A 14,580-nucleotide genomic window follows, 5' to 3' on the forward strand; every position below is an offset into this window, starting at 1 on the left:
CGGCCCTTGCTCAGCTGCACAAGGCCTCGGTGGGTGTAACTTTGTTAACTTCACACCTGGGAGAGGGCTAGCAAAGCCTGTCTCCTTTAAGGACATGCTGGCAGCAGAATTCTCTCTCTGGAGCTTGCATTGTTTCCTGTACCTCTGTCTGAGAGATGTTGGCCTGTGCTGTACCCAGCAGACAGAAACATGCACCAGCTGGACTCGATCGCTGGCTGGAACTGTTGCATCGTACAGAGGGCCATGCACAGGGTCACAGCATTTTGTTACTAAACAAAGGGGCAGCCACTAATCCCATCTGGGATGAAATTGTACAAGAAATCGGTACATCTGAAATTTGCATTTTTCTTTCCAACAACTGAGTTTTCAGGCACCAGCCAGATATTTTAGAGCCTGTTTTCCACAATAGAGAAGCTTTTTGTTTCAAACCCTTTCAGGACATTAACATGCTCAGTGCAGGGATACACCCTGTCATAGTTCTTATCTCAAGGACAGCATCTCCAACAGGAAGATGCCCCATCCATCACCTGGGAGTATTAACACGTGTCCAGTGTTCTTGAGTAGGAAGAAAACCTGTGGGCCGCTGGCTTCAGGCCAAGTCTGCTGCTGACGAAATCAACACCTCTCAGGACACTGATACAAATGGTTGGTTTGTGTCTGACATCAGGGCACGCCCAGTTGAATAACATTTATGACACCAGCTAACAAAACCCAAGCGTGGTTTGCTGGCTACTGTGACACTGTAGCATCAAGCTCTCATCCCAAATTGCATCAATACCAGGGCACAAAGTGGGGAAGGGGGTGAAGCCGGCTGGGGTGTCACTCTTTACTGCCTTTGGAGAGTTTGTGTTAGGCTTAACCTTGGTTTATATGTGACTTTCCTTTGTGTGGTTTCGTATTTTTAATTCCTTGGGGGCAAATCTCCGAAGTGAGAAACTTCTAGAGCTGATAGAGCTTTTTAGAGTGGAGATTATGTAAATGCATATTATGGGGCTTTCATAAATGGGGATTATTTGCCAAATACAGTTCAGTGCTTCCTTTGGAGCCATTAAGGTCTATTGTGTAAATAGGAATTTAGTGACTGTCTATTCTGCGTATCGTTGATTCAGTACTAGGCCATAGCAGCAATGTTTGCATTTATTCTGGTCTATTGTGAAAAGATGTTTTTTAGGCAATTTCCAAATCATATGTTACTGTATGTAATAAGAAAGGCTAATCATGGGATAGCTGCCCGTCCACATTCATATTAGCTACTCTCCAAATTCAGTCTCTTACTGTCTAATTTTGCAAGTTACTATGCTACTTTCCGGGCTAATAACTTTCTAATTTTCACTTGCTAAATTAAAAGCATGTTTTAGTGTTTACATCAGCACAATAAAGAGAATATTTTGCCAATAATGTAAAAACATTTTACATGGCTATCTAAGACGAGGCAGATTTTCTGAATGAGTGTGAGGTCTGCACTCCTGAATGCCAGGTTCCAGCATTGCTATAAATGAAATGAAATGCTATAATGCCTAGGCAACACCACCTTTCAGCTGACAATCTTGAGAGGTGAATTGAAAATACTGGACTTTAGGATCTCAGTAGACAATATTTGTAGCTTTCCTTGCTGCAGAAGTGGCGTCAGACCGCAGCTCTGACGTCTGACCATGTCAGGTGGCAAACCAAACAATTTGAACGCCTTGTCAGGAACAACAGCTGCTTTACACACAGCACCAAACTTGGGAAGGCCCAAAGCCAAGGCACTGGTTTAGAGGTCATGCAAAAGCCGTGTGCCAATAGACGACATATCAGTAATATTGAATCCCTCTCACTCTTCCCTCGCAATGTGCTCAGAGCTGTGCAGACATCAGAGGTAGTGATACAGTCCCTATTGCAAAGAGCTTCCACTCAAAAAGGGGATTTTTTTGTAACCAATGAAGGTTACACAGAAAATACATAAGGGCACAGCTTGCAGGACTGGCTTCCACTGCCCGTCAGCAGAGCTATGGAGCCCCACCCTCACACTCCTGTGCTGTTCTTTTTCAGTGATAAGTAACTCATGGACCCATCCTTTGCCCATTAGCAGAGACCAGTTACATCCTTTCTTCTTTGCTTCCTTTTTGCTTTATACTGGGGGGAGAGGAGGAGTCTCAGTAACCTGCCGGTTGAAACGCTGGTGTTTTCACTGACAGATACAGCAGAGAAGAAGACAGGGCCAAATCTGGCCCAATTTACATCCTACAGAACTCCACTCGTATTGGGCTGAAGCTCTGGATCTGAATCAAGATGAAATTGGCCCCAGTGGGTGAGGACTCAGGTTTAATGTCAGGACAATGCCACAATGAACAAGCTGTTTTGTCACATGGAGTGATGTGACCCACTGACTGGGGCTCTGCCTAATAATATACCATTGACTCCATTGAATAAAACTCGGTGCAGTTTATGAAAACCACCTTTAATTTAGAAGGAATCTGAATTTTGTTTTTCTGTTCCTCTCGGTGCCAAAGGTGAGAGATTGCCAGGGAATGAGGCGCAGAAATGAACTCCGGAAAGGTCCAGGAATGATGGGAGAGGCTGTTAGGGCAAAAGACATCCTAGCCTGACGTAGGGAAGAATGTCCACTGTTACTTGAGAAAAAGCTGCCAGCCCATGTGTGCTGAGCACGTGGCACATGGGCAGGATGCTCACTGCACCACAGAGGCATTTGGTTGGTGAAGGGCAAAACTGCCAAAGCCAGCTCAGCCCATGCCTTAGATACCAGGGTACCCACTAGGAGTGAAGGGAAGCTCAAACCAGCAGATCTGGCTTGTGGAGGCGGGGCAGAGAGGATGCTGCTCCCCCTCTATTCCCCAAATCTCTAGCCTCAGTGTGGAGACAGGGGCAGTGTCAGGGAGCAAGGTTTGGGAGCAGGCCTGCACTGCACTCTCTTGCACAGAACTGATGGGCAACCCCCTTTCGCTTTGTGATGGAGTAGGGGCTGTCTGTGTGGGGGATGGGAGAGCCAGGGATGTCTTTAGGTGAGGGACAGGATTTTTAAGCCTGTAACCTGAGCCAGGTAGAGGGGAGGGGGTTAGCACCTTGGCCCGGGAAGTTGGAAAAAGGAATCGGACGGCTGGAGGAGGGGCAGTTCAGTTTTGGTTTTGGGCTGGGTGATGGGAATTCAAGGGATCCTATGCTGGGATCCAAGCGCCCTGAACCCCGAGAAGGACTCAATTGGGGGGTCCTGGTTGGGCCTCCAGGCTCTGTTGTAACCTCCATTCCTGTTGTCCAATAAACCTTCTGTTTTATTGGCTGAGAGTCACTGTGAGTCCCAGGAAAAGGGATGCAGGACCGGACTGCCCCACACTCCGTGACACGCTTACACTAGAGGGAGCAAGGAACAACTGCTGGAGCAGCTGGCGACTGTTGTGCCAGTGTCAGAGCACAGAGAGGAGAATCAGACCTGGAATCTGCAGTAACCTGTGCGGCTTCCCCCACTGTGCTGTGGAACTGCTCCGAGGAGGGCTCTGGCCCAGCAGCGGTTGGAGGAGCCTCTGGGTAGAGCCCAACTAGCTGCCCCCTGATGTCTGGGCTTAGGGAGCTGAACCTCCAGTCTCTTCTGTGGAGAGGTGGAGCAGAGAGGGGCTAAGCTGCTGCCTAATAGAACACCGGGGGTTCTCACAGTGTAGCTAGGAGTAACCCGCCTTTATGGCTGACCCCAACCCTGCGTCACATATCTGTGGTTATGCATCCCTGCAACATTGCAGCTTAGCATTGACCCATGGACCAGAGGGAAGAGCAGGGCACCAGAGTGCAAGTTTCCAGGAGGAATTCTTCTGTTCCTGCTATTTGATGACATACACTGCTGTTTGCTCTGAGGAAAGGCTGCCTGCAAAACACCTGCTGTGCTTTATCACATCTAGGGCAAGCTCCTGGGGAGGCACTTCAGTAAAGCGGCCAGGTTCTTCATGAGACCAACTGGGTGCTTGGTTCTTTTGAAAATCTGCTCCCCACTGTGGGTGCCCTGACCCTCCTGAAGACATTGACCTAATTGCCTTGAATGGCATCTTTGTAGCAGATCATCCATCTTCAGAAGTGATGAGTTCACTGGTCCATGTCCTTCCTCTGGATGCTACCATGTGGGCTACAGTCAGCGTGTCACTGCCTGCAGGGTTGGTGGCACATGATGCGGGCTTAGCTCTTTTGTACATTGTGCTCAGGAGCGGCGCGACGGTTTTTTCCGCCCTCGGTGGCAGCGCTCCTCCTCTGAGCATTCAGCAGCAGGGGTCCTTCTGCTCCGCATCTTCGGGGCACTTCGGCGGCAGGTCCCAGAGCGAGTGAAGGACCAGCGCCGAATTTCCGCCGAAGACCCGGAGTGGAAGGACTCCATGCTGCCAAATTTCCACCGAGGGCAGCAAAATACCATCCCCCCAAATTCTGCTGCCCTAGGCGACAGCCTAGGGCCGCCTAGTGGAAGCGTTGGCCTTGACTGTGCTCACCTCATTGGTGTTGTCCCACCAATCCTCAGCCTGATTACATAAGGCAGGTTTGATGCTGTCAGTCACACAGAAAATGAATCATTTTGAACATTGCCCATGGGCTTGGTTGTACAGTGAATGGACTGCATGCCAATATTACTGGCAGGATGTAATGAAGGGACCTAGTTTTGTTAGAAGACTCGAATACCCTCCTAGAAGAATGAGCTGGATGGTCCGGCTGTAAAAGAGCACTGTAAATTTTTAAAAAGAAAAACTTTCAAGGCACTGAAAAATGGACAGAGACCCATAGGTCAACCCACCGCCTTGGGCCAAAGCCCCGGTAGGGGCAGGGACATTGGGCACATGAAAATGTAATGTTTGAAACTACTGTGTATATGCAGAAATCTTCGCCTCCCCACCTGCAGCTTGACTGTGAGTCAATATGCTCCTTTGGTTTCACCTCTCTCACAAGGTTTTGCAAATGAGCTAATTTGCAACCCAGCTCTCAGTTCTTAAGACAGGGTTTCTTGGGGGAGGGTTCCTGATCTTTCCCTGTGTTTTACTGTCTCTGTTCCTTAAATTTAACTGATACTAAGTAACCAGGACTCTGTAAATTTTTTGAGCAATAATTCGTTTTGAAAATATCGTTTGATCAAACATAAACCCATATAACTGTCTAAAAAGATGGTGACAAGGTCTTAAATTATCACAGATGATCTGTTTTCTTCTTTGGTGCATTCTGAAACCATACAGATAAAAGTTTTACATGAAATCCAGTCCAAGCTCAGCCTTTAGAAGTGATTAATTTCTATTAATGATATACTGATTTGCAGAGAGCTTATTCTGCATAAAGTTAGAGTCAGGGACATTCATTCATTGCAATTCCCCTAAAAATGGATATAAATATCAAAAGCAATTGGCCATCCAAAATTTGAATATTAAGCCACTGCATCATGGAAAATTGACATGAATATGAGACTGGGTCAGAGAAAAAATATATATAGGAAATGCTTATCCAACTATGATATTTTACAGCATGTTACTGAGTCATCTGAAAGGTTTATATTCGTTACAGATGTATGCAGGATTCTTCAGTGGAAAAACAGAGCATTATTTTCCAAATGAAGTATGTTCCGTGGTGACCTATGAAGCCCATCTCTCCTTCTGCAAACTCTGGCCTCTTTCTGGGGCTGCCAACCTAAGAGCAGAAACTGGGGTCAGTGGTGGGAATGAATTACATAGCATCCTGCAGCCAAAAATATACATGTTCAAACCCATACTTGGCAAGAAGGAGAATGCAAAGCTAAAGACTGCCAGCAGCAAGGTTTTCGCTTGTGTAACTTTTTATCCTGTGATTCAGTGAAACAAGAGCTAGCAACTCCCCAACCCTGTGATACAATATTTAGGTCTCTGAAAAGGGCCCCATCAGGCCTAGCCTCCCACAATTTTGCCTGTAGCCATTAGGGGACAGAGGTTATTTCTGCCTCTTCTAATCCTGATAGGTTACCATCCATTTAAAACTACTCAGGGAAAAGACAGACATTTCCAAATTGGTGTGAACTGATTGTAAAGGCTGCTCACAAGGCCAGGGGAAGTAGCCGTTCAAGTGGGAAGGCATGGGACATATGACCAGCCATACTGTGTGATCTGAACGTTCTCAGTGTGCTAATGTGTGCACTGAGGCAGAGAGACACTGCCTTTGTTCACACCTGTGCCCAATTTCCACATCCTAGCCAGCCCCAATGTAAACACAAGAAGCCTGAGTCACCATTGCTTACACCTTGTGTCATTCACACTCAGGCAAAGGCAGTGCAAAGTGGCTGTGAAAATTGCCATTCAGCTTCAGGAGCATTTTACAGAGGTGTAAATGAGGATCCGAGGTTATGAGGCTGTGGAACTCATTGCCACTGGAAAGCTGCAGGGTGCTTACACCTTGCTGGGAAGCATCTGGCCACCATCAGACAGGATGCTGCACTAGATAGTCCCCTGGTCTGATCTACTCTGGCAATTCCTATGTGCCTAAGTGCAGAGCAATGGTGAGCTGAACCCAAAATGCAGCTTTAATAGGAGCAGGTATCTGGGCAATTTTCTAAGTGACAGACTATTAGGAACGGGAAGGTAGTGATCGGTGCTAGGTGTAAGGTAACAGGCTGATCCCTGTATGGGGTCTCTTCCCCACAGATGGCTAACATCTATTATCGAGCCATTGAAATGTCCCGCAAAGGCACACCTGCCCCAATACTGATGCAGAGGCAGTCAGTGTCCCTGCCCTGGCCTTGCAGCTGGGAGGCTGCGGCACAGTGGTTACTCTTCAGAAGTGACCAGTGAGTTCAGGCGCCAAGCTTGGCTTGGGACACATTGGGACTGATTTTTCAGGGGCACTGACCACCCATAGTCAGGGGGGCTGGAACAATTTGTAGAGTGGGGATGCTGAGAGCCATTGAATCAAATTGTAAACCCTGGATATAATGGAAACCACTTCAAACCAGGGGGTGCTGCAGCACCCCCCACACCTTAGTTCCAGCACCTATGACCATAGTCCCAGTTAAAATCAATGAGACCTTTTCTCTGTCCCTGCAGCTAAAACTCACACCCAGCCCATTGTCCCTTCCCGTCTCCAGTGCTAGCCTCCTCCCCACCCATGCCCAGCTTATTCTGCTTGGCTCCACACAAAACCCAGCTGCAGCCACTTCCTCTGCCATGCCCAGCACACCAGCCCCCTTCTCCTCCACATCACACTGACCCTTCTTGTCCTCCCCGCCCTGCACCTCCCTAACTATGCCCCTGGGCTCCAGCTGCCTTGCCCTGCACCTTCCACTCTGCCAGGCGAACCAGCTGCTGCTGATACCCTCCCACACAAGCCCATGTACAGCAAACACCCTCCCAGACTGGATCTCCTCTCCTTGAGACCCACTTCTCCCACGGCACCCACGAGAGCTCAGCTAGGATTTGGGGATGAGGCTGAGGGGCAAGTGGGGCCAGCAAATTCCATTCAGCTATTTTGTATCTATTAAAATTAAAACATATCAACTGGGTGGGCTGCCTCTCCTGTAACCTTGACATTGCTTAGAGTGTGAGCTCCTTAGGGAAGCAGCTGGATCTTCCTCTGTTTGTACAGTACCCAGCACAGCAGGACTCTGAGCACAGGCCTCGTATGGATGGTATTAGATGACAAAACTGCCATTAAGGACTGGGCAGCATTCACTGTGTCAGTGTTCGCTTGAAGGCCAGTCTTATTTCATGATAAATGCCATATTCTACAAGTGTGCCAACAAATCTGTGTAGGTAAAAAACAGTTTCACTCTTGTAGCAAAATGTAACTGGACAGCAGGAGCTACAGTCTAACACTCCAAAACAGAAGGAAGTGTGTGATGTTTTGTCATATTGATATATCTGCTTAGCCCAGTGGTTCTCAACCTACCATTGTGGGCCACATATGTAGCTCTCTGTGTGTTATGTGGTCCGTGTCCACACAATATATATACCGCCTGTATGGCCCTAAGGATGTCACCTGGGCTGCAGCTGTGTGCAGACTGGGCCACAAACTGCATGCTGGCCTTGGGTTGAGAAGCACTGGCTTAGATATAATAGTATGAAAAGGCATTTGCCCTATAATTACACAGTGCCCAGAAAAATTGAAATGACATTATTAATATGACACAAAGTAAACCAGGGCTGGGATCATCCCCACAGCTCTGAATGGCTGACAGCTATTTAACTACTAGGGATTCCTCAACCAAAAGAAAAATCGGGCTTTGCTTGCCCTGTGCAGCATGTTTCAGTTTGAGTGAGTCTGTGTTCACAGCCTGGACTCTAAATGTCCACATTAGGAAACCTCTTGTATTTGAATATCTCTGTATAAGGTTTAATGTGTGATGTACCTGGCTCATCTGAAAGCTACTAAAATGATTACATAGGAGACAGTGTGTGGAGGAATGCTCCCATGTACACAAGCTGCTTTATTTTTATATAAATAACATATCAATAAACGTACAAATAAAGGAAAAAGATTCCATATCTCATGTAATTTTCATGTCAGTGTATAAAATCTAATGAGAAATAGTGCAAAAACTATACCTGTAACTGGGATGTGGTGTATAAAGCAATTACACTAATTCTTTCCCACAGCTATATATGAAATTCTGTGGATGAATGCAATACTAAGTGCCATAGCAACATAGCAGAAACAAAAATGTACAGAGAGAGGGGGAGAGAGCCTGGCTGAGCTGCTGCAGCTTTAGGCAGGGAGCCAGGCAGTGGGAGGAGAGTTGGGAAAAGACACAGGAGGCAAATCCTGCTATCCTTACTCAGGCACAAGACCTAAAGCCAGCTGGCAGCAGTGTACATCTGGCTGGAGAGCAGCTGCCAGCCCTTGTATTTGTTTATGGTTATTTTCAATGGACAGGGCCTGGAAGGTGTGAAATGCAGAGCTCAATGAAACACTCACAAGGGATCATTTATACATGATGTTTGTGGTGTCCCTAGTCTCTGTTTGCCAGAAGCTGGGAATGGGCAACAGGGGTTAGATCACTGGATGATTCCCTGTTCGGTTCACTCCCTCTGGGGCACCTGGCACTGGCCACTGTTGGAAGGCAGGACACTGGGCTGGATGGGCCATTGGTCTGACCCGGTAGGGCCATTCCTATGTTCTGTTCCTTTTTCAATTTCCCGCCAGACAGCAAAATCATACCTTAGGACTTCATGCTGCTGCCCATCACTAGGATCTGGGCATCTTCTGTGCAAACTAGACAGGTGATGGCAAAGGCTCTTGGCCATCCTGGTGTTCTGGTTCTTCTACCTTTTCAGGTGATGATAAAGCCTCTGCCTGAGGTAGAATGTCTGAGTTGTGTATTTTAGGGAGTTGTGGTTGTTGTGAAGGTTGGAAAGCAAAACTGACATTCATAATGTAAAATTTATAAATTTCTTTGCATTTGTTCCCCTGTACAAATAGCAATTCATAGAAGTGTTCATTGCAAATATTCAATATTCAAGCTTCAAATATTCGACTCTGATAGGCTAGTTAGGTAAATCATATGGGATGATTTCTGTACCGAACAGCCTTCCCCGTGAACTTGTTACTGCATCTAAATAAGCAATTCAGAATTCACTCCCATTGAAAAGTCCAGTTTCAAATACATTTTTCACAAGTATTGGTGCCAGTAAAACTCGGGCCCCTGAATGTCTGCAGACATTCAACACACAGGGGTCATGAACAAAGCTCACTGAACACCGTGCTTTTCACTGGCGATGGATTTTACCCACCCTCCTTGCACCCGCTGTGGCCAGATCCCTGTCAACAGCCGGCGGCTTAAAGCGACATTCCCACCTCTCCACAGACCTGCTCACATTGAGAGGTTCCAATGTCCTGGCTCCAGCCTCCACCAACTGCACTGGAGACACCCGTCTCATCCTGCCAGGTACGGGAGGGAGGCGTGGGAGCGGGACACGGCGGGGGAGGGGAAAGGTCTCGGCCCTCCCCCAGTTCTGTTCCAGGCGCTGCGCGCGCTTGTGTTCCCTTTGCTTTCGGCCATGCGGCACAGACACCCCGCACTGCAGTACTAAAAGTCCGTCAAACAGCCCCCCTCGCTGAGGTGTAAAGCCCCGGAGAGAACCGGGCGCGGGGCTCGCTAGGCACCCAGCTCACTGCCCGGCCGGGGGGCGCTCACACCCCGGGGCCATGACGAGAACCTAGGGGATACGGACCTGCAGAGAACAGGCTGGGCGATTCCAGGGTCCTGGCTTTGCCAGAGGCGCCTGATCCCCAACCAGCCCCCAACCCCTGGCCTGTGCACATCTGTGACTACTGACCGTGTATGCGGGGAAGCCCCAGGGGCCTGTGCAGACCCGCCCGGACAGTCCTGGCCACGACGCTCCCTGGCCCAGGCGCGCAAAGCACAGGAACTTTCTCTTCCAAACCCGCCGCAGCGTCCCTGGCCCTCTGGAGCCGCAGCCACAGCCTGGCGGGACCTCCCTGCCGGGCGCTCCCGGGCAGCTGGGCTCCTGCGCCCGCCTGGGGCGCACAGCAGCGGGCAGCCGAGCCCAGAGCCCGCAGGTCCCGGGCTGACAGTGACAGGCGCTGCCGCCGCCCTGTGCGCCCCGCTCTGGGCTCTGTCAGCACCGACAGCTGTCAGCGGCGGGCTCCGGGCTCAGACTGACCTTAACTGGGGACCCAGTGACACTGGCCGCAGGTACCGCCTGCGCTGTGAGGTTCCTCCAGCTGACGCCGCATCTAAGCTCAGGTGAGCCAGGTGCCCCGCACCGCCGGGGCTTGTGTACCAGCCCCGCTGCCTGCAGTGGGATGTGGGAGCAGCCAGTTCCTGACGGGTGCTGGAACTAGGGGTGCGAGGGCTGCCGCAGCCCCAGCTTGAAGCGTGTCCATCATATGCAGGGTTCACAGTTTGGTTCAGTGGCTCCCGGCCCCCACTAGACAAATTGTTCCTGTGCCTCTGGCTCCTGGTGTCCCCCGGGACTCGACTCCCCCCGGGGCTGCGGGGTTCAAAGAGGCTCTTGCGCTTCATCAGGCCAGTTCGGCCTTTGCCCCAGCGGGCTGCGGCTCGCCTCTGCCCAGGCCCCTGGGCCGCCCTGTGCTGGGATTCGCCCTGCGGGAAACTGCCACCGCCTTGCTGGGGCTGAGAGCGAGCCCCGAGCCTCCGAGCCCCGACACCCGCCTCTTCTCAATTGGGGGGGAAGCCCCAGCTCCAGGAGACCCCCCCCCAACTCTCCGCTCCCTACTCTGCTATTTCTGTTAGTGCCACCAGCTCCATTAGCCTGCGGTTATAGAAGACCCCTCCCCCCGTTATTACCCCGGCTCGGAGCAGCATCCTGCACCGCCACGGGCTTGAACCTCCGGGTGTCGGGTCACGAAGGAGCTGCCTCCCCCGGCTCGGCTACGGGCCAAGAGGGGCTGACGCGAGCGGTAACGTGTCTTAGCCACAGACTCTGGGTAGGCCCCTGGGTTGCCCGGATCGGCCCCAAACCTCAGAGCAGGCGCTGCCACCAGCCCCCGCACCGCGGAGCTCCCAGGCGGGGCTGTGCTCCGGAAAGGGCGCAGCAGGGCGCCCAAGCCTGCTCCAGCCGGGACCAGCCGCAGGACCCCCTTTCCTGGGCCCGAGCGGCGGGTCCCTCCTGCAGCTCCGCTGAGGGGGGGGGCCTCCGGGGGAGGAAAAGCAGCCGCAGGCCGCTCCGCCGGGCCCTTCGCGGCGCCCTGGCTGCTGCTGGCGGAGGCGGTGCAGTTCACGGGTAGCGCTGGGCGAGCCGGGGACGGGAAGTTAAACAGAGGCTTTTCTTCCCCGCTGAACCTCCTCAATGGGGCTCTGTGATCCCTTCAGTGCCCTCGCCATGGCAACCGGCAGCATCCCGGGGAAATGCCCCAGCGCCGCACAAGCCAACAGCCCTCACAAAAGGCAGCATCTGGCCACTTTAACCGGCTCCTCTGCCGCCCGGCCAGACGCGGGCGTCCTGCTCGCCCCGTCTGGTGGCTGCAAGGGGCGTAGCTGTGAACGAGTCACCCAAGCACCGCGGGATTCCCCCTGCTCGCCGCGGTGCTGGGCGCCCGGAGCTCGCTTGGCCCCCGCGGGCTGAGGTTTGCGTGTCGCCGAGAGGACGTGGCCCGTGGGGACCCAGTATCTCCCCTGGCCCGGGAATCTCTGCCGGCCCCGCCGAGCCCTGCCCGGGCACTGCCCCGCCCCGCGAAGGGAACCCCTGGCCGGCGCTGGATGACCAGGGACTCCCCTTCCACGCGGCACCTGCCAGCGCTCGGAGCGCGGCCGGGCCGGGGGGTAGGAGCCGCCGACACCACCCCCGAGCGCCTGGCTCCAGCCCCGGCCGGTGTCGGACCCTCCCGGGGGCTCCTCGTCCGGTCCGTCGCCTGCCGCCCGGGCAGCGGGAATCTCCCTTCAGCCGGGCTGGGGCAGGGCCCGACGGCAGGGGCGGCGCGTCTCCAGCCCGTGCGCGCCCGACAGGCGCCCGGGCCCAGCAGCAGCAGCAGCAGCAGCAGCAGGTGCGCCCCCGCCACGTGGTGAGTTGCAAACCGGCATGAATGAACAGCCGGCCGCCAATCAGAGCCCGTCCCGGAGCCCGGAGCACGCGGGCCCCCTAGCCCAAGCCAATCCCTGGGAGCCGCCCGCGCCCCCTCCGCCAATCGGGGTGGGGGGCGTGGGGACGTGCCCCGAGCCGGGGGCACCCTATAACGGTGAGGAGCCGGCTGCCAGTCCCGGCCGGCGGAGCCAATGGGGCGCGGGGGGGAGTGGCCGGGCGCCCGGCACCCACCGCGCCCCGGCCTGGCTCTAAGCGCCGCGCGCCGCGCCGGCCCTCAGTGAGCGCGGGGAGCCCGCCGCAGCTCAGTACCTGCCCCGCAGCGCCCCGCTGCACCCCGACGCCGACCGCCTGCACCAGGGCACCACCTACGGCGAGGTGCAGAAGATGATGCACCACGAGTACCTGCAGGGCCTGGCCAGCGGCTCCGGCCACCCCATGAGCCTCACCCACCACCAGTGGCTGCCCGGCGCCGGCTCCGGCTCCGATTGGGGCAGCGGCTCCCACCTGGGCCCGGCCGAGCACAGCAAGGGCAGCGTGCAGGGGGCGGCCCGGGAGGAGCTGCCCGGCGCCTTCCACCCGCGCTCCCACCTCGTGCACCAGCAGGCGCCCGGCAGCCACCCGGCCTGGGCGCAGGGCAGCGGGCACCACCTGGCCCCCATGTCCCCCACGTCGAGCAGCCACCAGCCGCTGCTCTACTCCCAGTCCCCGTACGCCAACCTGAACGGCATGCTGGGCCCCCCGGCGCCCGCGCTGCACCACGGCCTGCGGGACCCCCTGGGCCACGAGGAGGCGGCCGGGCTGCACGACCCCCAGCTGGAGGCCTCCCCGCAACACCTGGGCCACCCGCAGGAGCACTCAGACGAGGACGCGCCCAGCTCCGACGACCTGGAGCAGTTCGCCAAGCAGTTCAAGCAGCGGCGGATCAAGCTGGGCTTCACCCAGGCAGACGTGGGCCTGGCGCTGGGTACCCTCTACGGGAACGTCTTCTCGCAGACCACCATCTGCCGGTTCGAGGCGCTGCAGCTCAGCTTCAAGAACATGTGCAAGCTCAAGCCCCTGCTCAACAAATGGCTGGAAGAGACCGACTCCAGCACGGGCAGCCCCACCAACCTGGACAAGATTGCGGCGCAGGGCCGCAAGCGCAAGAAGCGCACCTCCATCGAGGTGGGCGTGAAGGGCGCCCTGGAGAACCACTTTCTCAAGTGCCCCAAGCCCTCGGCCCACGAGATCACCTCGCTGGCGGACAGTCTGCAGCTGGAGAAGGAGGTGGTGCGGGTCTGGTTCTGCAACAGGCGGCAGAAGGAGAAGCGCATGACGCCGGCCGGGGTCCCGCATCCGCCCATGGAGGATGTTTACGCGCAGGCGGAGACCTCGCCGCTGCACCACCCGTTGCAGAGCTCGGTGCAGTGACTGGGCGGCGGGGCAGGGGGCTGAGGGCGCCGGGCAGGGGCGGGGGCAGCGCTGGAGTTTCAGTGGGGGCCCAGGAGCGAGGGACTGCGAGGAGGCCCCGGCCGCGGGCAGAAGGGACCCGAGCCCCGCCAGCGGCCCTAGCCCCTCCCCGGCGAAGCCGCGCTCGGGACTTTGTTTCTGCCGCTTGGTTTCGGGCCCTGGATATCGAGACTCGCCGGGCGGCGCGTGGAAAACGCTCATTAATTTATTCCTCAGACTGGTTCGTACCAGAGTTTCTCTAATTTAACTCGCTGTATTTATTTGACTTCCAAAAATACCGCGCGCTCCAGAGCCCCGCGGCTCTGCAAACGCCGCGAGAGGAGAACTAGCCAAAGGTTTGAATCTAATTTATTCTTCGTTTGCTCCCATGTCACCGGCACCGGCTGCGGGGGAGCGCCCCCCGCTTCGGGCTGGGGCGGGGCGGGCCCGCCGAAGCTCCCCCCGCGGGCCCCTGGGCCGGTGCCGATGGCACTTACCTCCCCTCTCCTCCGGGGGGAGCGGGGAGTTTCCCCAGGGGGACACGCGTGTGCCCCGGGCCCGGCCCTGGGAGGGACGCTGGGGAGCCGGCGGGAGTTGCGGGAACTTGCCCAGCCCGGCTGTAAATATGTGAGAGATGGACACGCGTGTCCGCCGCCCCGGATCCCCGCTCCTG

The 14,580-nt window shown here is 54.8% G+C and overlaps 1 protein-coding gene across 1 annotated transcript; it reads left to right on the forward strand.

The window, feature by feature from the left end:
* The first annotated feature begins 12,476 nt into the window (after window positions 1-12,476).
* Window positions 12,477-13,889, forward strand: POU3F1 (POU class 3 homeobox 1). The gene is made up of 2 exons (XM_032796261.1): window positions 12,477-12,633; window positions 12,733-13,889. Exons 1-2 carry the CDS (start codon window positions 12,477-12,479, stop codon window positions 13,887-13,889), a joined length of 1,314 nt encoding a protein of 437 aa, XP_032652152.1.
* The last annotated feature ends 691 nt before the right edge of the window (window positions 13,890-14,580 follow it).

Source organism: Chelonoidis abingdonii, chromosome 25 (assembly GCF_003597395.2).
Source record: "Chelonoidis abingdonii isolate Lonesome George chromosome 25, CheloAbing_2.0, whole genome shotgun sequence".
In the NCBI taxonomy this organism is placed as follows: domain Eukaryota; kingdom Metazoa; phylum Chordata; order Testudines; family Testudinidae; genus Chelonoidis; species Chelonoidis abingdonii.

Excerpts from the sequence above, each read along its gene's own strand:
- POU3F1 (XM_032796261.1), top strand. The coding sequence starts at position 12,477 with ATGAATGAACAGCCGGCCGCCAATCAGAGCCCGTCCCGGAGCCCGGAG. Across the intron at positions 12,634-12,732 it reads GCCGGGGGCACCCTATAACG|CGCCGCGCGCCGCGCCGGCC; the intron begins GTGAGGAGCCGG and ends CCTGGCTCTAAG.